Source organism: Vipera ursinii (assembly GCF_947247035.1).
Source record: "Vipera ursinii genome assembly, chromosome: 3".
NCBI classification, from domain to species: Eukaryota; Metazoa; Chordata; class Lepidosauria; order Squamata; family Viperidae; genus Vipera; species Vipera ursinii.
Genome location: NC_139516.1, coordinates 46,056,980 through 46,083,023, shown reverse-complemented (window position 1 = coordinate 46,083,023; position 26,044 = coordinate 46,056,980). Strand labels below are relative to the sequence as shown.

Here is a 26,044-nt window from a genome sequence, read left to right as displayed (position 1 = left end):
TTGCAAGCCATGGTGAATTTAAAAATGGAAGTAAATGCTTCTGAAATCCTCAGGGCCATGCATGAGTACATTCACTTTATCATCACCATAATAAAAATTAAAGTGATTAGCAAACCTAACCTCACCATAGGCTGTGCTTCCTGCCAGTGTTTTGGCATATAGGCTAGGAATTATACTAGTCCAATACATCTAGAAGGTATCAGTTTGGGGGGGGGGTAGTTGTTTTTTTTGTATTGTTTGACTCCCAGCCTGAAGATCACCATCATCAGTGTGCATGCAGAACCTCCCTTGATGAATTCCAAGCTCTATGAAACATCTGGGTCTTTAAAGCCCTTTTTATTTATTTTAAAATTGAATGGAAAATTAGTACAGTATGCTGCAAAAGCTTAAAGGTAGTGTAGTCAGTGTATTTACTCTGAAGTCAGTCTTAGTAAAAATAATAATAGGAACTATCATCATCAGTGAATTGGCTGGATCTTTGTCCCCCTGTTCAGACAAAAGGAAACTGAGGTGGCAAAAAGTAGCCTAAGAGAATTAGGATGATAGGGAACAGCCTTACCAGTTTTTGATGCTTTTTTGGTTTATCAGTATTTGATAATGTCATTCCGTACGCTGAATAATTAATTGACATATAGAACAGCCAGCATTGTGGATCCAAGAAGTGTGTGTGTGTGAGAGAGAGAGAGAGAGAGAAAGAGAGAGATGTATTCATTTATATTAAATACTTTTAGGACCCAGGGGGATAATTATTGCTCTTTTGTGCCTCACAGACTTACAAATATTTTCTGTATTTTAATTCATGAGATAAATATTCACTAAGTTATCTTTGTGAAGAAATTTGGGTACAAGTATTGGATGTGTTAGCAAAAGATTGTTAGCAGAAAGTGGTAGAACCTGTTTCTGTATTTTAGTAGCAAAATGCTTATACATTACCTGTAGTGGGAATCCTCCCCCCTCCCCATTCTTACGTTAGAAATTATTTTATTGAGCTAAATCATCATTCTACAATCTTGATATTGTGTAGATACTGTGGAGTTCAACTCCCAGATTTATCAGCAGTGGCACACTAGCTACGGAATCTATACATCTAGAGGGCTCACAGATTGAGAAAAGCTATGATAAGTAGCTTAAACAGGAATACACCAGTACTCCCAGTGGTTTGGATCCCAAACTGCATGTTCGATACCATGGAATTGAGAGTGCTTTAAAATAAAAAAAACAGGCAATCTTCCTGTAGAGCAGTGTTTGGTCACTTGAAGATGTGTGGACTTCAACTCCCAGAATTCCCGAGCCAGCAAAGCAAAGTTGGCTGGGCAATTCAGGGAGTTGAAGTCCACACATCTTCAGGTGACCAAGGTTGGGAAACACTGCTGTAGAGTTTGCAAATGCTGTGCCAAGGTTATTTGAACACAAAAGTATTTGATTATTCTTGCTGAGAAGGGAGTTAAGTAAGAAGAGGAAAGATTGACCCAATCCGCAGGGGTGTCAAACTGCCAGCCCATGGGCCAGTTGCATCATGTGGAGGTCGCGCCCACACCACCTCCAGCAACGCAAAAAAAGTTGCAATACATCACAACACATTACGTGACACAGCGAGTTTGACACCTGTGGTCTAGTGTGTCTCTGTTAATGACCTATTGATTCTTTTCATTTATCTGGAAAGCCTATTGTATTTTTCCAGTATGATTCTGTATAGAGTTAATTGAGGAAAAGAGAGCTTTGAGAGACTATATGACTTCACTGAACATGTTTCAACCTATTAGGGGAAAAAAAGGAATGACATGGTAAGACTGTGCTTGCCTTGCTTATGTTTATATAAATATAGCCCCACAGAAATTTACAAACAAGTCTTTCCTCCCAGATAGTACGGAGTTTCATTCTCTTTCCTCATCTTCTTCCAACCCTCCTTGTTTTCCCAATGCTGCTAGATTTATTATTTTCCAATACGAAAAAGAAAGTAAAAATAATAAATAATCCCTGATGTGATTCTTATTAATAACATATAAACCTAGGGACACGGAGAGTGGAAACAAAGAAATGATCCCTCTGTCACAAAATGCCTTCAAGGGAACAGAAGAGTGCTGCTGTCAAGTCTAGCTTCTTTAGTCAAGTCCAGCATTCTGTTTCCATGGTAGCCAACCAGATGTCCATAAGAAGCTCACAGGAAGACAAGAGTGCAATAGCACTTTCCCATACATGCCTCCAATAATTACTGCTGCCTCTGGTGCTGAGCCAATACATAGGCGTCATAATATCCATAAGCAAAGTTGTATAATCTCTTTTTGGCAGAGTTAAAGGCTATTCCTAAACCATGTAATAGACAGTTCTATAGTTTCATGCTTTATGAGAGCATTAACCTTCTTTGAAGATTGCTACTCTGCCTCAGGGCCCTGGCCGTGTCTTTGGATGGTTTAGTATGATGGTATTTTTTTATTTTATTTTTTGTAAATTCAGCATCTCTTGTGCCCGCTTCACCTCTAGGATCTTGAAACACTGGTTAACATTCAAACTTTCCTTAAAAGAGCTGCAATGTTTTAGAACAGCTTGTTTTGGGTTAAAAACAAAATGTATTTTTCTCTGCAGTGTGTGTGTGTATGTGTTTTGAAGCCAGCAGATTTTAGTAATTCAAGAAGGTTCTTCCTTGACTTGCCCCTTCATGCATTTTGCGGGGGCAGGAATGTGGATCTCTGAGGAAAGTTTGACAAGTCTTCCTGAATTTGTGTGGCTGCTGGGAATCCAAAGGAGCATCCCATCTATCACAGAAACTGACACGCAGGTGGTTACTATGCAGAACCATTATTCTGACCTTTTCTGACTGAGCCAGGCATTATGCAAGCTGCCAGGAATCCGATTCTTGAATGTCAGTTCCACGTTTTAGTTGCTCTGACAGCAGAAAGTTATAACGATGATCTTGAGAGATTGAAACTTGTACAGCTTTAAGCTGCAAGAGGCTTGGTTGATAGAGCTGTGGCTAAGCACACACTAAGTATAGTATATACACGCTTTCTTTTTATGCCAAGATTTTTGCTTTCTTATCCCTGGAGAAGTCCATATACTCTCTTGAGGAATATCAGTTATGCCCAGAGGGGTTTGAGTATTCATTAAAATTAGTTTGCTTAGTCTTCATAAATAAAAGACATGGTGGTATAACAATTAGTTTGTTGAGGTAGGATCATGGAAATGTAAAACCTAGCCTATCGTAAGAAGTTGTTGGACAGATGAATTACTGTGCTCATCATCCTGAAGAAGACTAAACCCTTTTTGTTTTTAGATTTTTGGGATGACTGTGTACCAATGGAGATATGTAAACATTTTTCTCTGGTAAAAAACTAAAGGAAAAAATGGAATGTTATTCTGAAGAAAACTCAGAACAAATCAGTTCTTTAAAACTGTCATTTCATTGTAGTGAAATTACTTCAAAATATGGGTTGATTATAAAAAAAAATTACAATGATATTCCGAAAGCTAAACCTCATTCCTTCCATTCCACCCCCACTTTGTGTTTGCGCATCATGTGGGAAATGGTTTGATTTTGGTGACAGTCTATTAGGAGGACCAAAGAGAAAAACTTCCTGCGTGAAATGTTTTCAGCAATAAGTCAAAGGATAGTATGAAAGACAGAGGCTATTTTAGTAATGTTTATTTATAAAATGTTTCAAAGATTAGAAGAGTAGTGAATAGTTTAGAAAAAATATATTTAGACTTCTTAAAGTTCCCAGTGACAAACTCTTTTAGATCTCTGAGGTGTTTATTCTCTGACATTTTTCCAATCCAGTAAAACAAAATCTTCAGGAATACTGCATGTGCTAACATTACATGATTTGAATTTAGCAAAATAAAGCACTCAAAACAGATGTTTAGGTTTTACCTAACACCCTCTAAAGCACTATGATTCTTACTTGTCCCTAAAGACGAGGAAGCACCACAGCACTGCCATCTGCTTTCAGTCTACTGGTGCAATCCTCTTCCCCCAATACCGACCCATTTTCAATCTCGTTATATAAATGTAGCAAAATAAATAATTGCAAGCTTTGGATATATGTTAACTTACTATAGTGCTTAAATGCAGGTTGTCCAGTTTCAAAAATTTATAGGTTGGTGGTAAGTGTTCATAATATTGCTTGACCAAATAAGGTGATGAAATCTGAAGTGGAGAAGAGAGACAGGAGTTGCTTCACCCTTTGGCTGTTCCCATTCTTCCATTCTGTGCTGAAGAAAGTTTTTCATGTTTATTTGTTGACCATGAAATTGGCTGACCTTACATGCTGTTTTGTCAACTTTTCTCTGTACCTCGCTGATAAACTAGAGTGAACTTCCAACTTTATACAGGAGCAAAGCCAGTCACTGTTTACATTCAAACTTGACAATTTATTCTCCCCATTTTACCCCACCCCCATATTCCATACCAGGCCATAATATATCTACCTATGGGAGTCAGCTAACTTTTGGGATGGCATTGCTCTTCTGATGAAATGGCCTGGCAGCCATAAAACAAAGAAAAATGTAGACCTTTTCTGGCACAGGTATATAGGTTTGAAAATTCAGGGATGCCTTTTGGGGATCTCATCATCCTTATATTTATTTATTTATTTATTTTAATTCCATTTATATCCCGCCCTTCTCCGAAGACTCAGGGCGGCTTACAAGCTTAGCAGTAGCCTTCATTCTATGTATATGCCTGCTTATTAGGGCTTTCACACACACCCCAAGCGGCATTATTACAAAGTCAGCTTAATTGCCCCCAACAATCTGGGTCCTCATTTTACCTACCTTGGAAGGATGGAAGGCTGAGTCAACCTTGAGCCTGGTGGGATGCGAACCTGCACTAATTGCAGGCAGCTGGTGTTACTTAAGGAGGCATATAGACAGTCCTCAACATTGTATATAAATGCTTTCATCTATATCAATTTTTGTGTAATTTGCTTTTTTCCACTCACAAAACCATAAATAAATATGAGCACATCCTATTATAGCTTATCATGATGTGAGAACATTCAGAATAGTGATCTGATCACCTCTGTTATTGTTGTTGATCATAAGTTGAGGGAAAGCAGCTATTTATTTAAATCAAATTTATATGGTTGCCCATCTCAACAAGTGACTTTGGGCAACAAATAGGATTAAATTAGACTGCGTTGGCATTTCTCTGATTTTTAAGAACTGCTTTGATAACACTGTGAGATAATATGATTCAATAAAAATACAGAGTAAGCCCTATTATAGGTAGCTATTTCTATCCCTCAAGCAGTCAAAGTATCATTCTCACAGGGGAAACTCTTAATGTAAGAAAGCAATGTTTAAATACAGGAATGAATTATTTCACTTATTCTTACAACATTTGTTAGAGAATGTATGTAAGAATTTAATTTTTAAGGTGCAGGTGTACCTATTTAATATTTCAAAACAATCCCATAAATGAAGTCACTTATTCAAATAAAGCAATTTTAATTTCTCTGCATTGCTTTCATGCCGTTGTCTTAATACATTCTGTGCCACGTTTTCCAGAATCATATATATTCCACACAAGTGGGGAAAAGAACAGGTTTATAATACTTTAAACAGCTGTGTGAAAAGCAGCTTAACACCCAAGACAGATGCATAGATCACTATCAATCTGTTCAGCTGTCATTTAGTACAGTTGACTTTGGCCGGAGTTATTGGGAAAAGTTAAAATAAATTGAGAAGGATATGAAAAGAGGGTTCCCTAGAATGCAGATCATGAGAAATTTTCTCAGGCTGATGCCATTGTGATTTCTGCACGACCTTGAGAAATTGCAAATATGTTTTCTAGCCTTTTCTTCACAGACATACGGACTGAAGCTTGTTTTGTGTAACAGTGGCTTTAATTGAGTACAACCTAGCAATAGGTTGTGAGCGGAAAGTGGTAGTAACTGCTCCTAAATCTTAGTATTAAATTTATAGGGGAAATCAACATTCCCTCTAGATATATGGAGTTCAGTTCTCAGACTTCTCAGCAATGGCCACGTTAGTTAAGGAATTCTTGAGTGTTGAAATCCCAGAAGGACACCCAGACTGAAGAAAGTTGGGTCAGGCTTGGGTTCTCCAACAATGTACACTGAAATATCTGTGGGGCATAGGTAGCCTTCCTGTTTATAGTTTTAATAATGCCGTATGAGTTATTTTGCTGAAATGGAATTTAAAGTGAGAAAAGAAAACAGATTGGCCCTAGTGAAGTCTAGTGAAACTCTTGACTTATTGATTCCTATGGGAAGACCCATTGTCTTTTTGTAGAATGCCTGTTTCCTTTCTAGTAAATGGAGCAAAATAACAACAATAGCAGCAGCAGAAATTGGGGGTGCCCATTTTTCATAGCAAATATCTGATTCTTTATCTGTATAATCATAACTAATGCAGCAGAAGATGGTGCACAGCATATCATAATAGTGATGTTGTCCATGACAGACCTAAATATTGGAACGGATGCTCTGAACTGCCAATAGGTAGAAATATTCAATTTCAGAGATACTTAGGTTCTTCAGAGCTATGGTGCATGTTTTTATCTCTTTTTGTTCCGGTTTTCATTCCGTTCCCCAGGTTTTCAGCTTAATTTTAGAGAGCATTCCATGAGATTTACTTGCAGGCAGAATTTAGTACCAAAGAACACTGTTTTCACTTGCAGGAAATTATTAAGTTGTAGAAATAGTGGACAATATGGAAGATGCTTTAGAGAAAGAGATCAAAGGGAATTCATTTTCTTGATGTAATGTTTAATTTCCTTTTGCCTTGCTTGCAGGCTTGTCTGGGAACCCAGCAGATCTAGAAAAAAGAAGACAGACATTTGGCCAGAACTTCATTCCACCCAAAAAGGCCAAAACCTTCCTGCAGTTAGTTTGGGAAGCATTGCAGGATGTCACGTTAATCATCTTGGAAATTGCAGCCATAATTTCTCTGGGTCTCTCTTTCTATCATCCTCCTGATGGCGACAATGAAAGTAAGTGAACTGCTTTTTCTCAACAAACATTGGGCAGATAGAGGTATCTGCTGTGATCCAAGAAAACTGTTGCACATCCCTGCATATGTTGAAAAAGCAAAAACATGTTCAACTAATTCACTATTTCTGTCAGATTATTAGAGCAGTGCTTCAGCAGTGCTTGAAATTACAGATGACATGAGAACAGATTGGGAGGCAGAGAAGGTCAAGGCTAAGGAATGCCAGACCAATCTCTCCTAGAGCTTAAAATGGGGCCCTGGCTGGCTGAAATATGTCTTTGTTTATTCTAAGGCCGTGGTGGCGAACCTATGGCACGGGTTCCACAGGTGGCACTTAGAGCCCTATCTGCGGGCATGCACGCCGTCACCCCAGTCTGAGGCCTTCAACTGGGTTTTATAAAACCTTTTTGCTTTACGCCTCCAGCGCCATGTACAAAAAGGAAAGGTTCAATCAATCAATTTCAACTTCTCGCGGGGAAAAAAAGTTCTCGCAAAGTTGGAATTGATTGATTGAATTTTTTAGTCCCACCCAGTCTGCCGTTACCACGGCAGCCATGTCCACCCAATTGGCCACACCCACCCAAAGGGCCACACCCAGCCGGCACCTGATGATACATAAGTGGGTTTGGGGTTGCAGTTTGGGCACTCTAAAAGGTTCACCATCATTGTCCTAAGGGCTTTCTGCTTCTGAATGGATAGTTCACCTTGTGACAACAAAGTAAATTACATTTCATAGAAACAATATTTTTGAGTATGAAAGACTGTTGACTGTTTCCTAGATCCCTCTGTGAGAATATTGTCTGTGCTGAGTTTTCATTAGCTGAATGGTTTAATATTCTTTCATTCTTTGCTCTTTCACTTTGATGACTATTAAAATATAGATTTTGTCTCTTTCTCCCCTCTCTGCCCCTCAGTTGTATTTGTGCCTGGCAGTACTTTCAGCTTAATGTACAATGCTGAATTCAGGGTGAGGGTAATATAACACCTGATCCAAGAATGTACTCACTGATTTTTATTGTCTCAAGCTTCACAAACCCAGGAAATGGGATGCTAATAGGCATGTCCCATGATTGAAGTATTAGAAGATGCATAAAAGTAAGATATTCTATGTCATCCTGGTCCTACTTGATTCTATAAAGGAAATGTATATTTTGCATGATGTGGCTTTCCTTTCTTAGCTTTGATGGTTTAGCCAACATGGGTAGGCCTTAAGTCTTAAATTAACAAGTGTTGTTGTTTTTTAGGAAGAGGAGGGTTATCAATGTTCACCTGAAAATTCCTGTTCTTGCAGAGAACACCGCTTCTCTGGTGTTTGAAAAGAAAAATAATCACTAATATCACCCCTCATTACCAATGTATCTTAATGTGTTTTCCTTCTTAGGTTTTGTTATTATACTAATGATTTCTTTCAAGATGAATGCTTTTCACAGTTTTGTTTGAAATTTGTTTTTCTTATATAAACTAGATATTCCAGTAACTATATTTATTTATTACAGTGAATTGAAAGAACAGAAAAAATATTTCTAATTGAACTAAGCAAAATTTAAATAGGGACAAAGATTTTGAAATATCTAGAAGCCTCTTTATGCTAAATTATAATAAAAAGGAAAGATCCTGGATTGTTTATTTAAACTTCCTTCTCTAAGTTTATAATGAAAGGTTTAAACTACAAACGGAGACTGCAATTATATTCTGATTGCCCATTAAAAGAAATAAAACTTACATAATCTAGTACTACTGTAGGCTGTTTCTGTTTAATTTGCTTATACACATCCTTGTGCTGGTATGCGGCATGGAGGCCTTTGCCAGTAACTTTTGAATTGCTGCTCAGAATTTTATAAAAGAAATGAAGAGTTGCCTTCCTTCACAATTCTAAATAAAATATATTTAATTTAATTTAATTTAATTATGGGACTTATATGCCGCCCTATCTCCCGAAGGACTCAGGGCGGCTAACAATAAAACAAAATAAAACAATAAAAACAATAAATACAAATATTAAAAAAGATTAAATTTACAAAGCCCTATTATTTACTAAAACCAATAAAATAAAGCAATATTAAAACCCCTGTCTTCAGTCCAGGTCGGCCAGTTGGAAAAAGGTATGGTTTTAGGTCGCAATGAAAGGACCGGAGATCTGGGGCCATCCGAAGTTCTTGGGGGAGCTGATTCCAAAGGGCAGGCACTCCAACAGAGAAGGCCCTCCCCCTGGGGGTCGCCAGCCAACATTGTCTGGCCAACGGCACCCTGAGGAGACCCTCTCTGTGTGAGCACACAGGGCGATGGGAAATCGTTCCTGGCAGCAGACGGTCCTGTAAATATCCCGGGCCTAAGCCATTTAGGACTTTATAGGTAAGAACCAGCACCTTAAACCTCACCCGAAGGGCAACCGGCAACCAATGCAGCTCACGCAGGAGGGGTGTAATATGGGAGTATCTGGATGCTCCCATCACAACCCGCGCGGCCGCATTCTGCACCAGCTGAAGCCTCCGGGTGGTCTTCAAGGGCAGCCCCATGTAGAGAGCGTTGCAGTAATCTATACGGGAGGTGACGAGTGCATGAGTGACCGTACGTAAGGCATCTCGGTCCAGATAGGGGCGCAACTGGTGCACCAGGCGAACCTGGGCAAATGCCCCCCTGGCCACGACTCCTATATGATGTTCTAAATCGAGTCGTGCATCCAGGAGGACGCCTAAGTTGCGTGCCCTATCAACGGGAGGCAACACTTCTCCCCCCATAACCAAAGATGGTAAATCTTGGACAATGCAAGATGCCGACACGTAGAGCCACTCGGTCTTGGCTGGGTTGAGCTGGAGCCTGTTCTTCCCCATCCAGATTCGTACATATCACCCGTGTTACTAACATTTGATTGAAATAGATCATATACATGTCCAAAAATGGCTTAAAAAGCAGTGTTTTTGTCAGTCTGAAATAAGCTTAAATTGTAGAGTGCATAAAATCATAAATGCCAAGTTTATAAGCTCATTTTCATAAGAAATAGAAATGTAAGACATTTTAACTTTTTTATTGTTTTTGGAAACCACATTAACTAAACTTATATTGATGCACACATTAAAAGGCATAAAACAAGCCAAGTCCCAGGTAGTAAATAATGCCATTTTGTTAATTAAAAAGTAAGGCAATATTATTTGCAGTAATTTAAAGGTTTTATTTTTGAGTTTATAATGTGCAGCATATCAAACTTTAATAAAATATGAGACTATATTTGAGTGTTGATCTCCTGAAAGAGTAACTCAGTATTATGTGTGTGTCATACAAAACCATAAAATAGAAGATGGACTTTTAGCTGGTGACTACTGATCATACAATTGAAAATACTATGATCATGTTGATATTTACCTGGATTTAGGTAAGGATCAATGGTAAGATATGACACTGTAAAAGGTATAAAGAGGAAAATACATAAGAGGTTACAAGGCAACTTTGTAAGCCATGTAATTTTCAAACTCTGGGATGTGTGGACTTGAATTTCCAGAATTCTGGCTGGGGAATTCTGGGAATTGAGGTCCACACATCTTAAAGTTGCCAAGTCTGAAAAACACTGCTCTAAGCCATTTGGCAAAGAAAGAAAGAAGGGAATATTTGCTCCTTTCTTGATTGCATCAGTATTGCTGCTGTGTATTTCTGAGACCATGGAGACTAAAGAAGGACAACTGAGAAGGAAATGCTGTGCCCTCTCTAGTGATTTTTAAGATATCCAGAAGCATCTTGCTTTGAGAAGATCAGATCCCTTACTACTTTATCAGCTATTAGCTAGGGATTTCTTTAAAACTGAAACTGGCTAATTTCTGCTTGGAGAAGGCATCTCTGTGGCTGATTTTGACATGGTGAGAAACCCAGCAGAGCTTTTTACTGTCACTGAAATTTGTTTGCTTCAGTTTTCTATGGAAAATTTCCATTGGAAGTTCTAATTTAATTGTTGTAACCCAATCCGGCCATCAACCCACTCTTTTTTAAAAGGAGATGATGGAGGTAAATCCTTGGAGCTGTAAACTGAGAATAGAACAGAAAAGAACACAATAGAATAGAGCAGAGCAGAGCTGGAGGGGACCTTGGAGGTCTTCTAGTCCAGCCCCCTGCTCAAACAGGAGAACTTATGCCATTTCAGATAAGTGAATGAATGAATCTTTATTGTCAAAGTACAACCATGTATACATTTGAGATTGGCTGAGCCTCCCTTCGAGCCCTCACCCCCAACTCACAGTGACAACAAACCCTCCATCTTATTACACCATGTGAGCTAATTGCACAACACACCGGCCTCGCAAGTCAATCATGCATAAAGTTTATAAAATTATTTCCCGTTCAAAAGCCTAACAGCCCATGGATAAAAGCTGTTCTTCAGCCTGTTGGTATGGCTGGCTATACTCCTATATCTCCTACCTGATGGTAGGAGAGTAAAGAGATACCGTCCAGGGTGTGAGTCATCCCTGAGAATCTTCCTCACTCTTCCAAGGCAACGAGCCCTGGCGGTGTCATCCAGTGGTGTCAGGGGACAGCCCACAATGTCTTGTGCTGTGCTCACCACCCTCTGTAATGCTTTCCTATCCGCGGCTGTCAGACCAGAGATAGACTCCCAGAAATTTAAAGGAGGAAACTCTCTCCACACAGTCCTCCCCGATGTAAAGTGGGGCAGATTCCTCCTTTTTCCTCCAGAAGTCTAGCACCATCTCTTTCGTCTTGCCAATGTTCGGGTGCAAGTTGTTGCAACACCATATGGATAGTTTTTATACCTCCCCCCTGTATGCTGTCTCATCCCCACCTGTAATAAGACCCACTATGGTAGTATCATCTGTGAACTTAATTATCGCAGTAAATGGGTCGGATGATACACAGTCATATGTGTACAATGAGTACAGGTAGGGGCTAAGCATGCAGCCCTGTGGCGAGCCGGTGCAAAGCTTCAGGAGGGTGGATAAAGCAGACCCGACCCTCACTGTTTGTAACCGGTACCTGAGAAAGTCTTGAATCCAATCGCAGATGCAGGGGGAAAAGTTCAAGTCAATCAGCTTTTTGATGAGAGTGTCTAGTTTCTTCTTAAAATCCTCCAGTGATGGAACACCCACAATTTCTGACGGCAAGCTGTTCCAATGGTTAATTGTCCTCACTGTTAGCAAGTTTCTCCTTAATTCCAGGTTGCTTCTCTCTTTGGACAGTTTCCAACCATTGTTTCTTGTCCTGTCCTCTGGTGCTTTGGAGAACAATTTGGCCCCCTCTTCTTTGTGGCAGCCCCTCAAATACTGGAATGCTGCTATCATGTCACCCCTATTTCTTCTTTTCTTTAGACTAGCCAAACCCAAGTCCTGCAGCCGTTTTTCATATGTTTTAGCCTTGGGCCTTTGATCATCTTAGTTGCTCTTCTCTGAACTTTCCCAGCATTAGGCTCTTCTCCAGTGAGTCCTTCCTTCTCATTAGGTGGCCAAAGTATTTGAGTTTTAGCTTCAGGATCTGGCCTTCTAAAGAGCAGTCAGGATTGATCTCCTCTAGGACTGACCGGTTTGATCGCCTTGCAATCCAAGGGACTCGCAGGAATCTTCTCCAGCACCATAGTTCAGAGGCCTCAATTCTTTGGCGCTCAGTCTTTCTTATGGTCCAACTTTCACTGCCATACATTGCAACTGGGAAGACCATAGCCTTGACTATACGCACTTTTGTTGACAGGGTGATGTCTCTGCTTTTTAGTGTGCTGTCTAGATTTGCCATGGCTTTCCTCCCCAGGAGCAAGCGTCTTTTAATTTCTTGACTACAGTCCCCATCTGCAGTGATCTTGGAGCCCAGGAAAATAAAATCTGTCACTACCTCCATTTCTTCCCCATCTATTTGCCAGGAATTGAGAGGGCCAGATGCCATGATCTTGGTTTTCTTAATGTTAAGTTTCAACCCAAGTTTTGCACTCTCCTTCTTCACCCGCAACAAGAGGCTCTTTAGTTCTTCTTCACTTTATTTACATAGATTTGGTAATTATTAAATTAATTAGTGCTCTTCTTACTATAGCTATGTTATTACAAATGCACAGAATAAATTACAAGAGCTTATATTTGAGATAATGTAATACCATCATTACCAAAGGCATAACAGAAAGTTTTGTACATACGAACTTAGATAGGCAGAGATTCAGTAACTAGGCTATTAATATAAATATGTTAGCTATGTTTTTCACTATTTCAGAGGTATAACGTATTTTAAAATATTCCATTCTCCATTCTGATAAGTTTGCAGTGTTTATTCTGGTAATATGTATGAGGCACTTTAGTTTAACATTGCTGAGTGGCCATTTTCTTACTCACTGATCACTTAAGATGAGATAAATTGTGTAAATTCATTTGATTAATTTAGTCCAACATCTTGTGATTAGAAATGGTTGAGCTGAAAGCTGGATATAATAGAAAAGGCAAGGTTTAAAAGAAGAGCAATTTGTCAGTTTCTGTCTCTCACTGACACAAAACTGTCACATTAGCAGTTAATAGTCTCACTCCAAAAGAGTAGTCCTGTATCCTTTTTTTTTTTTAAAAAATCTAGGCTAGTAGATTTTACAACTATGCTACAGCATTTATAGTTCTGTGGAATAGTTGTATTTTACATAGAATTCATTTTTTATGAAGTCGCCTGATAATTCATTTCATGGAACTGTGTCCCCTGTTTTAATAGAATCTTTGGGAGCAATTCTGAATCTATTTAGCCTCATTTATGATTCATGAGATCTGAATAAATTCAACTTTATGATCATCTCTCTCCCCCCCACCACCTTTTTGGAAGGAAAGGGTTGTGGTATTATTCCTTCACTAGCAGACTGCTAGGCATTTCATTGCAATTGAAATTGTCCTTGTCTGCAGTTTTATTTCCTTTTGGTTCTCTTTTCTCAGGAACCATTCTTTTCTCTCTTTCTCTCTCTGGGGTTGAATAGTAGGCAAAACAGTGACTTTGATTAGCTGTTTTTCTTTTGTTAGCTCCCACTTCTCCTCATTCAGGAGTTTATGATCTTTCTGCTTGTTTTTTTCTGTTGTGATGCACTGGTTACTTCAGCAACATGCAGTGGCTCCAAAATCTGTTTCCAGAGCTTAGCATTCTATACTTATTTTAATTGTACATTACTTTGCTCTCATTGCATTAAATTTCATTTGACATTTTGCTCCTGCCATTTAGTTTTTTTAAAGACCAAACCTGATCAAACTTAGACTGTTATACTAAATCAGACATGTCAAACACAAGGCCCGGGGGCCGGATGTGGCCCGCAAAGTGGTTTCATGCGGCCCGTGAAGCCATCCTGGAAACAGTGAGGGAACGGCCCCCACTGCCTTGGCCCTGGCCCAGAGACCCTCCTCCTGCCAGAGACCCTCAGATCTGTCCCACTCCTGCCCAGGCCCCCTTAGGCACCCTTGATGCGAACCATGTAGAGCTGGCCACGCCCACCCAGTAGGCCATATGCACTCTAGCCACACCCACCCAGTAGGCCACACCCACCCTGGCCACACCCACCCGGCCCCCTGAGGGCAACCGCAATGCTGATGTGGCCCTCAATGAAATTGAGTTTGACACCCCTGTACTAAATGTTTCCAATATTTTTGTTTGTAACTTGTGAATTGCATTTCTTTTGCCAGATTAATTTCATAAATTGTGGCATGCCCTGAGTACACTTTTTGATTGGAATAGCAAGTCATTTTATCTATAAAACAATTTGAATGGGAAAGCAAGTGACAAAAATTAGGCAGTTAACTAGTTGCTCTTACTTTACAGTTGACGGCTGTAACTGTCACAGAAAGGAGAGTTAATTTGTATCTAGCTCACCTTCCTGAAAGTCTGACTTGTTTACATATTCAGATTTGTTTGTATGTTTATAAACATTGTCAACATATGAAATGGTTTTGGGATACAGTACTCTCATCCCACAGACAAATATCAAAATTCCCTAGGCTATCCTACCTTATCACAAATAGATTTTTTTTTTTTGCTTGATGTGTGCCAACCTGTAATAACTGCCAAGCTATTGCAATTTTCAGTTGGTTTTTCTGATTGGCTGATTATGGGCCATCTAATTGATGACAATTCTTAGTGACCACAGAGAATGATCCGTTCTCAACTGAGACCTTCAGATCTTCCAGTGAAGATCAATTGAATCCATCCACCTTACTGCTGGCCGCCTTCTCTTTCCTTCCTTTGATTTGTATTTCTTTCATTTGATTTGTACTCCTTTCCCGGAAGGATTTGCATGCATTTCTTTTTCTTGGAAATATTTATTTCAGATAACTTGGTTCTCTCAAAAAAGATAATTTTGACTTTTGATCTTCAGTATAGTTTTATAAAACATTTTTATGGTTTATCTTTAAAGTCATTCTGTACATAGAGTCTGTTAATTCTCCTTGAATCCCTTCAGTTTTCACTAATTTTTTTAATTGAAATCACTCATTGTCTTCCTTTTGCATAAACAGTTCTACAATCTTAAGTACATAAACAGAGACAGAAATTAAACATTGTGGATTGTTTTAGCTGATTTATTTTACCTAAGTAATTTATTATTTGATTTCATTTTGAGACACTTTTAAGAAATTAGTATCTTATCTTTTTCTTTTGACATACTCTGTTTAGCTTATAGCTTTGTTTTTAAATACTGCTTATTGAAATGTTGATTTTGATAGAATTAAAACATTTTTGACTGAATATAATTACTATTGAGCCATATATATATATATATATATATATATATATATATATATATATATATATATATATATATATATATATATCAGTAATCTCTCAGCCCAAGGAAATTAAACCCTTTCAAAATCAAGCAGGTATGCTTAACATTTAAACATGGCCTTGAATTAATTCTGAAAGGATAACTATATTAGGCAGCAGGAATAAAAACAGAAACAAAACAAATTCCTTGGCATTAGGGAAAGGAAATTCTTATCTCTAACGGCTCTCTTATAAGACTTTAAGAAAGACATAAATTATAATAATTCCAAATTGATTTTAGTCATCATTCCTATACTTAAATTTGGGAAATGTTGGAAAACATTGTGTGCTTCATTTTCTCTGCAGTTTAAACTATTTGATGTAACTAATTTATTGCTAGAGAAGCTTAATAGATTTTTTTCTTACAATAATTCTTCACCACATTCCTGCTGTAAAAGCCAGTATTATGAGTATTTTATTTTAATTTAATTTAATTTTAATTTTAATTCCATTTATATCCCGCCCTTCTCCAAAGACTCAGGGCGGCTTACAAGCTTAGCAGTAGCCTTCATTCTATGTATATGCCTGCTTATTAGGGCTTTCACACACACACCCCAAGCGGCATTATTACAAAGTCAGCTTATTGCCCCCAACAATCTTGGTCCTCATTTTACCTACCTGGGAAGGATGGAAGGCTGAGTCAACCTTGAGCCTGGTGGGATGCGAACCTGCACTAATTGCAGGCAGCTGGTGTTACTTAAGGAGGCATTGGCCCACTGCTCCACCAAGGCTCTTGTTTTATTTATAAATGTATATGTGTGTATGTGTATATGTGTGTATGTATGTATATATAGAATACACACACACACACACACACACACACACATTTCTTACAGTACAGATGGTCTTCTTCCACAATTTCACTTGCTGCTGCTTCACGTATTCACAGTTGGTAAATGCAGATCAAACGTCAGTTAAGACTTCTGCAAAACTGATTTTTAATTTGTGATTCCCTTTGGAGGAAGTATTCTTTTGCAGATGTTATAGGTGTCAAAAATTGCAGTTAGGCTTTTCCACATGTACATTTTGGCTATCCAGGGTTGTTAGATTGGAACGGGCACACTGCAAAGAAAAGAGCCACCACTGATATACAGTATTCTCAAGAAGCTAACAATCAGCATCAGGAATAAAAAAAATAAAGTAATGAAACAAATCAAAATACTACACGTACAGGAGTGTCTCACAGTGGCAGAATCAGAGAGTAGGGTTTTTTTAGGTGCCTGGGAAAATAAAAGGTTCCCTTTTCTTGGCATCTAAAAGACAGATGATTTGACTGTTGAGAGAACCTCCTCTTCCAAACATTGAATGCCTCAAGCAAGAAGGAGCATTTCCTCAGGGTGCTCTAGAAAATTCAGGAAGCAAAGGACTGAGGAAGGGCTCCTGAAAGAGAGACTGCATGTTGATAAGGTTTGTGGGAGAGCAAGTAGTTCCTTAACACCAAACATTGACCCTATTTTCTTGTCCACTAAAGCAGGGAGAAGGACAGATGAGTTTTGTAAAGCTTAAAATATTCTTAAAATTTTATTAAAATATTCCAGTTGGTGGCAAAACAGACCAGCTTATGTTACCTAATTTTAGAACTAAGAGGCTTTCTCTTTCTTTCAGTGTACTTTTTAAAAACCTTTCTTATACTTATTAGTGATCTTCAGCTGCTCTGGATCAGAGTCACTTTCTTCCATGCAGGACTATATTACTGGCCTACCTAGCATTTGTTTTTTGAAGAAATATTCTTCCTTACCATGTTACATAGAGCCATTCTTGATTCAATGCCTGCTGTATGAAATGATCTCTTTTATAGAGATCAAATGGATTCACAATGTGGACAAGAATTAAAAGCCTTATTTGTTCAAGTATATACATTTCATTATTAGCCACCCTATTTTTTTTAATACAGTACTATTTGGTTTTGAATTGTAATTATATTTATTGTATTATATTGCTGGATTTTTGTTTTTGAATGATTCCATTTGAAAATTGCTTTGGGAGTAATTCTAAACAAACAATCATTTCAGGGTCAGACAACCTCTGGAATGCAACAGTTTGACATTTTTTAGGTTTCTTAGATACCCTTGAAGATGTTATTAACATACTTTGATACCTTTGATTCTTCCTCAGTACTTATTATTTCAGTGAATTAATTCTCCTTTAATCATGAAGCTGATATAGATTGATAGGTTATTATTCTGTGATCACTGTTGCTTAGGATATATTTTTACGATTACCTTCAGTAGTTGAAGGCTATTATGCCCAGTGAAGTTAGTTCACAGATAAAATATGTCTGGAATCTTTACAAAAGAATTTATATTCCTTTTTTCATTTTGAGTTTTGAATGCAATGTAAATTGCATTCAAAATAAATAAACAAAATAAACAGTAAATTAAAAAAAATGGTGCCTTCTAAGTATTTAATGTTGTCTGTAGAATTCATTATGGAATGTAACAAGTGTGAGTCTGTCTAAAATATTGATTCTGTGATTCATCAAGTAGCAAATGGCTGTGGGTCTTACACAGTATCAGTTCAATATAGCAGTATTCTAAATCATTCTTTTCCTCCTTTATCTGTTGGAAGTGTGTGGAGAAGGAAAGGGCAGTGCAGAAGATGAAGGCGAGGCTCAGGCTGGCTGGATTGAGGGAGCAGCCATCCTCTTCTCAGTTATTATTGTGGTGTTGGTCACAGCCTTCAATGACTGGAGCAAAGAGAAACAATTCCGGGGTCTGCAGAGTCGCATCGAGCAGGAGCAGAAGTTTACTGTCATCCGTAAGGGACAAGTGATCCAAATTCCTGTAGCTGAGATTGTGGTTGGGGACATTGCTCAAATCAAATATGGTGAGTAACTATAAACTTTCCAGAATATTTTTGTCATGTATTGAAATTATCACTGTGATTACAGTTATCACTGTCTGATTAAAACCAAAAGGACATACAAATATTAGGACATAGATGGTGCTTCTAGGTTTTTCAGTTATCATTCACAAACCATGTGAATTATCTTTGCCAGTCATAGAAATATCTCATGCTCATCCAAGGTCTTTGCTTCCTACTCTGAAGAAGTATTATCATGACAGGGATGATCCCGTACAACATATGTGAGTCAAGATACCATGTATGTTATCTACATCAAGAAATTGCTGTGATCCTATTTTCTTTCCTTCTGCACTCCTAAGCCCAGAAAGGCAGCTTCAGTCCTTATTTCCTCAATTTTCTGCTGCTGTTCTACACTTAACTAAAATGGGATGAGAAGATCAGCAGTGTAGTTCATCTGCAGCTTAATGAAAACACCATTATTCCAAGTTGCACCATGCTAACCTTCCAGCATAATCCTCGTTCAGGAAATGTAAGAAGTGCAGGGTTTAATTTTCTGGAACAGGCACATGGGTTCAGCATCAGGATGTACCATAATGCCCCTTGGGGAAAAGCCTAGGAGGTGCAGAAAAAAAATATTTTTAAAAAACATTTTTAATTGTTTTTTTTTAAAGAATGGTTCACATGAACCAAAGTCAACCAGTTTTATAATAGTCTTGGGCCTAGTGAATGTATGGTCTCTTGTGAAAAAAAGATTGGTTAGACGTCATATTGAAGAATTGACACATAGGAAAGAATAAAAGCAGGAAAGCAGATGTACAAACTTTTCACTTTGGAGAATCTTATAGTTCTTTTTTAAATAAAACCTGTAGGAAAAAAATCAACATTGAATATGATTTTATTAATTACATGACTGTGTCCTGATGATTACCCTCTTTCAAAGCCTTCATAATATATTTGCTTATCTGAATTTCCTTATTTGTTTGTGGAATTGCAATTATGTCCCACGGCTGACGGGTGAATGAATTGCCCTCAGTTCCTAATGGAATTTTTATGTGCAAAGGAAATAATGCTTAGCAGGAACACAGCCTGTGGAAACTCAATTTATCTCTCTTTCTCAGTGCAATTGGAATTAAACTTCATCCCCCCTCCCCAAAGCAAACTAGTAGAGTACAGGCAGGAAAAATGTGTTCCTATTAAGCTGAGTTCAGCAAAATTGATGGTGTCTAATACATTCCATTTCCAGTAATAGCTACATGCCCATCTCTGTCACCAGTTAAGTTTTTTTTTTAAAAAAAAAGTTACAGAAATTAAGCTGGCTTTGGTTTGATAGATTTTTTTTTGAGCCTTGATTTGGTGGAGAAAACTTGGGTGACCTGTTGTTTTTCTGACTTTTTAGGGGACCTGTTGCCAGCAGATGGCATTTTGATCCAAGGAAATGATTTGAAAATTGATGAGAGCTCTCTGACTGGGGAATCTGACCAAGTGAAGAAATCTTTGGATAAAGACCCTATGTTGCTTTCTGGTAAGTCTCTCAGGTTGCAGGAAGTTGAATTTAATTTATTGTACAGGTCTCTGAGCCTTTTGGCATCTAGGTGTAAATATGCTGTTAATTGCCTTTATGAAAATGCCAAGAGTTGTGTAGTAAAGAAGCTGTTTTGTAGTTCTCTACAATAAACTAGAGAAGATTTTCCACATGCTTATTTTCGGAAATATTCAACATTTATTCTGTTTTTTACAGGGATCTTTGAACCACTTCATGCACAAGCTTCACTTATCTGGTCCATTCTTTTTTAATATGAAGCTGTAGTATAACATATACTATACTGAATACTTGATTCTCTTTAGCATCACTGAACTCCTACTTCTTCTTGGAGAAATAGCACAACAAAATTCAAGAATGCTTTAGTAAAAACATTAGTCTTATCCAATTCTTATGGGCCAATGAGATTCAGCATTTCATACTTCTTCAAAAAATGAAAGTGATTCAGTGTATATCATTGTACCGTATTTTCCGGCGTATAAGATGACTGGGCGTATAAGACGACCCCCTACATTTCCTGTTAAATTATAGGGTTTGGGCTATACTCGCCGTATAAGACTACCCCTCTTCCAACGCACACCAAATAAAAATTAAAAAACATCAGATTTGATTTTAACATGGTAATTTTAATTCAAATGCTTATGACATGCAGGTACTTAGTAGGAAAACTCACTTATAAACATAAGGCTGTTTGTCATCAAACATGTAAACATAAAACAGTGCAAGTGGATTAAACTTAATAATAATAATAATAATAATAATAATAATAATAATAATAATAATAATAATAATAATAATAATAATAAGAAGAAGAAGAAGAAGAAGAAGAAGAAGAAGAAGAAGAAGAAGAAGAAAGGGACCTTGGAGGTCATCTAGTCCAACCCCCTGCTAAGGCAGGAAACCCTATACCATTTCAGACAAATGGCTGTCCAGTCTCTTCTTAAAAACTTCCAGTGTTGGAGCATTCACCACTTCTGGAGGCAGGTTGTTCCACTGGTTAATTGTTCTAACTGTCAGGAAGTTTCTCCTTATTTCTAGGTTGTTTCTCTCCTTGACTAGTTTTCATCTATTGCTTCTTGTCCTGCTTTCAGGTGCTTTGGAGAATAGCTTGGCTCCCTCTTCTTTGTAGCAGCCCCTGAGATATTGGATCACTGCTATCATGTCACCCCTCACCCTTCTCTTCGTTAAACTACACATACCCATTTCCAGCAACCGTTCCCTATTTTCCTAATTCACTTTTTCACTTTTCCTAATTCACTCTAAAGCTTTCCCTGTGCAGATCCTTAAGTAACACCAGCTGCCTGCAATTAGTGCAGGTTCGCATCCCACCAGGCTCAAGGTTTACTCAGCCTTCCATCCTTCCGAGGTAGGTAAAATGAGGACCCAGATTGTTGGGGGCAATTAAGCTGACTTTGTAATAATGCTGCTTGGGGGGGGAGCCCTAATAAGCAGGCATATACATAGAATAAAGGATATTGCTAAGCACATTGATTTGTGCTTTAAATTGTAAGCCGCCCTGAGTCTTCGGAGAAGGGCGGGATATAAATAGGATTAAAAAAAAGACAAAATGGGAGATCCGCTCCAGGTTTTCCAGCCAGCCCGCCCAGTTCCTGAGTCAAATGTGTCCTTAGAGCTAAGCAGCTGCTCTAACTGCTGCATTCCCCACTTGCCTTTCAAGTTGGGATAGACTACAGCTGCTCTTCAACTTTAGAAGGAAAGACGCCCAGACCCCAGCCTGTAAAAAATCACAGACTGCAGCTTCTTCTCCAATTGGTCCCGCTTTCCCTGCGCAGACTAAATGGGAGATCTGCTCCAGGTTTTCCAGCCAGCCCTGTCCCTAAAGTTTCAGCACCTGGTGTATAAGACGACCCCTGACTTTTGAGAAGATTTTCATGGGTTAAAAAGTCGTCTTATACGCCGGAAAATATGGTATATACTCTCTTGCACGTATTATGTGCACTATGAATATTGAAGCTAGCAGAAACAGGAACTTCATGTATGCCCATACATTGATTTGAATAAGTGATCTAAAAATTGAATTTCATCTCCCAGATATATCCACATCTTTAGGTTATATTTTGAAATTAATTGTATAGTTTATCCAGTGCCTCTTTTTTTCCTTCACCTGTTCTTATTAGGCACTCATGTAATGGAGGGCTCTGGTCGAATGCTGGTGGCTGCTGTGGGTATCAACTCACAGACTGGAATAATTTTTACTCTCCTGGGTGCCGGAGAAGGGGACGAGGAAAAAAAGGCCAAGAAAGGTAAGATTCGTAAGCCATTCTTTATGTTGGTAGCATGGAGTTCCTTAGTGGACTGACATTGGAAGTTTTTGAGTTTTATAAGGAAAAAAACCCCTGAAGGTTCAAGCATCTTATTGTAAACTCAACATGTAATCAGTACAGTGCATGCCAGAAATTAGAGGGTCAACGATCATGCTGACAGATCAGCTGTAGCTCAGTAATGCCAAGAAATGGGGACAGATTGCTATCTAAAAGTTGGTTTTGGAAACAATATGCAGGTTTTCTCTATTGAGTCATCATCTTCATCAAGCAAACATGAATTTTGGAAAAGGCAAGGGGAAATAACAGTTGTGTCAAGTACAACCTGCACTTTTCCAACCTACCTCCTCCCCCCCAAAAAAATCTTTCTTTTTAGCATTGAGTCTGTTTTCTATGACAAGTGAGCATATTCAGTTGACATAAAGTTGTTTACTTCTCTGCTACCATTTAAAGGTACCTTTTTTGTTTGTATTGGTTTTGTGAAATCCTGTTGATACCTCTTTTACGTTGATATGTTTTTGTCTACCTACAAATAGGCACTTGGTAGAAACAGGGTTGCTCTTAACATCTGTGACCCTTCAAGTGTAATTTGCTCACTATGGACACAGCAAAGAACCATAGGTTTCCCATCCCAGAATAGAATTATTAAGAGGTCAATTGATTATGTAACCATTATCGTATTATAGCTCTGCACGTCAAGTTCCTTGGGATCAAACAGTAGTATAGAGGACTATTGCTTTTGTCTCTTGCTTGGATGGGCTTCCCTGAAGTTTCTGGTAACATATTTTTGATGGTGTGTAAATCTTTAGTAGAACTCTTTGTATGTACTTTCACTTTTAAAAATAAAGTTGATGTATCATGAGAATGATAAAATTCCTTATCCAAAAGATTGTACATTCAAAAGATAATTACACATTTCTCTAGGTTATTGTTTAAATCGGGACTCTTGAAACATTTACTTAAGAAGATGTATCTTGTGGGGAAATTCTATTATATTCTCCCTCAACCTACTAGCATTGATTTTGGCCAGTGTGGGGTGGTTTCCATGGCCCATATGACTATATTTTTTACTAAAAGATGAATCATTACTGCACCACTACTTAATACAAACATATTCATATTTTGAGCAATCCCCTTAAGTGTGTCGTTCATATTTTCATATTGTGAAATAAGCTCGTGCTGAGTAACAATGACTGGAGATGGTAAATATGACCAGTGTATGTGTTTATTACAAAATAATTAAATCCAAACAATTTTAACAGCCTATACTAGATGACGTGGTCTCTGTTAATTCACAAAGCATTGTGCACAGTAGCTTTAGTTTCCAAATAAGGCTTTGAAGCTTTTTCACTTTCAACTGAAGACAAAGTAACCAGAACTTTGGTATGTGATTTATGAAAACAGAAGCCTGCTTGCTGGTCTGATTTGCTCATAACATAAGAGGCATCTGAGTTTTAATTTCATCTTGGCCAGCCAAGGATGTGCAAAAAGTGACATGCTGTTCACTTCTCCAACATCACCCCACTGAAACAGTGTTAAAGGACAGGACTTAATGAGGCTAAGACTGAGGAAGGATGGTGGTGCAGTTTTGCTAGTAGCCAGATAAGGTCATTCTATCTATCCCTGTAAGCAGAAATTGCTTCTTTTCCCTATTTTTAGTTTAATGCACAAATGAGAGAAATGGAAAATATTTAGGCTGTAGCTGCTCCTTTATCTTTTCCTTTTGGGGTGGGTGAAGATTCACAGCTGCCATCCAAGACTCTATAACCTAGATCTCAGCAGAAATAGGGGTGATATGTTATCCTTGAGACCAAAGAATAAATCTGCAGGCAGAAAATTCAGAATATTAATAATAAATGAGTATTTTCTTGAAGACCCCTGCCTTTCCTTTTGATGTGGATTGAAATAGAGAATTCATCATGACAGCAACAGGGAGCATGATGTTCAAGGGAGTAGATCCCTATCTTTCTATTCCCCTACTCCACATGGCTCCACAAAGCTAGGTATATCTTGCTCCTGTCAGATTTCGGGAACTATATGAGTATATAGATGTTCTACTGTTAAGCTCAGTGTGCTGTCCTAGAACACTTTTTAAATCATTAGCTAATTGATGTTCTACCCTTTAAAAAAAACAGCTGGTGCTATGTGGTAGAAGGGGTACTTCTATGCTTAAACTACCACCATTTTCCGATTTTAGGTTTTTAACAATACATGAACAATACATGAACTATGACATACATAAATAATTGTTACCTACTTTTGGCAGTCCTATCCTGTATTCATCTTCTATAGTAGTTTTGTGGGTATTTTAAACTCTATTTTAAAAGATTATTTTTCCCCCTGAGGAAAACCTCTAGTGAAATATTTTATTTTGTATTTGTCATCTGCTCTTCAATGAAAGCTAAGTCACTTCAGCCTGGTGGTAGAAAAAAAACATGTAGTCCCCACACTGTTGAAAAAGTTTAACTTAGAGGAGTTCAGTGTAAGAACTAATCCTTAATATTTAGTGCTAATAGCCCAGTCATAATACAATATATTGTGTCACTTTGAACAGCAAATATTCCATAGATTCAAACTGGTTGTTCCTATACTCGCTTGTTTTCAGTAGAGTGAGCACAAGAATTGAAAAGAGGGGATTCATAATGACAATTAGTTGGAGAAATATTGAATTCTCTGGGCTTTTTGCATTTGTCAGTCCAGGTGGAAGTTCTGTCAAGTATAGCTTACATCAATCTCCGTGTCTGGCAGCCTGCCCATAAGAGCACTGAGTTCCCACATAAAGGTGCCCTCACCATCAGGGACATCAGTGTCAAGAATCATGCGCTCAGTGCTGCACCCTTTCTCTCTTTGTCTAAACAGGTAAAAAAACCGGAGCCCCTGAAAATCGCAACAAAGGTAACCAGCCTCTCCATCCTTTGAACCAGCACCACACTAACTACTGAGCATTCCTCCTTCCTTCTTCCCATGAGTCTGTGCTCTTTGTCGCTACGGCGGGAATCTCGCCTTGTTGTTCTGGAAGAGAGTGTCATGATTACCACAATGCTAGCCACCCACCACTCTTTTTTCTGTCCACTGTATAAGCCATTCCTGCTTGGGACAATTCCATATCTAGTACCACACAAACTTCATCTAGTTGAGTGCTGAATTTTTGAGATGATGCTCTGAGGTGGATGTCTTGATATCTGCATGCATACCTCACACACTATAAAAATTAGACCACTATACTGCAGTTTTAAAACAAAACACAGAAGTAAACCTTTATGGAAATCTCTTAGTTAAATATGCATGAAAGACTATTTGATATGAAGTGAGTTCCTATATAATTGGAATAATTACTTACTTCCCAACATTTATGTGGATTAATTTTTCTATCTCCAGTCCCAAAACTGATCTTTTTTTAAAAAAATAATAATAATCAGACCCTTGTGGTGGGTCCAGCATATGTGTTCATTGCACTCTGTTCTTCTCATGGGCTTTTGAATCAAAGTGAGTGTTTATTTTCTGATATGTATCACCCCCTGTTCTTTCCAGGCTATGGTGAAGAAGCCCATTTCTGTACCTGTCTGTTCTCCTTCTTGCACTTTGCCTTTCTCTTTTTCTTCCTTTTCTCCACAGTTTTGAGTTTTCCCTCCTTCTAATCTTGAAATCTTGGATTATTTTGGCATTGATTCTCCTCTTCCTTGCCCTTTCCCATCATGTCCATAAATCCTAA

At 38.2% G+C, this 26,044-nt stretch overlaps 1 protein-coding gene across 2 annotated transcripts in view; it reads left to right on the top strand.

Moving 5' to 3' along the window:
- Positions 1 to 26,044, top strand: part of ATP2B4 (ATPase plasma membrane Ca2+ transporting 4) — a 168,448-nt gene that overhangs the window by 90,720 nt on the left and 51,684 nt on the right. For both annotated transcript variants that reach the window (XM_083360406.1, XM_083360407.1), the window contains exons 3-7: positions 6,755 to 6,952; positions 18,274 to 18,531; positions 19,907 to 20,032; positions 22,189 to 22,314; positions 25,192 to 25,227. In XM_083360406.1, the coding sequence (XP_083216532.1) occupies positions 6,755 to 6,952; positions 18,274 to 18,531; positions 19,907 to 20,032; positions 22,189 to 22,314; positions 25,192 to 25,227 (744 nt within the window). The remainder of the gene's footprint in view (positions 1 to 6,754; positions 6,953 to 18,273; positions 18,532 to 19,906; positions 20,033 to 22,188; positions 22,315 to 25,191; positions 25,228 to 26,044) is intronic.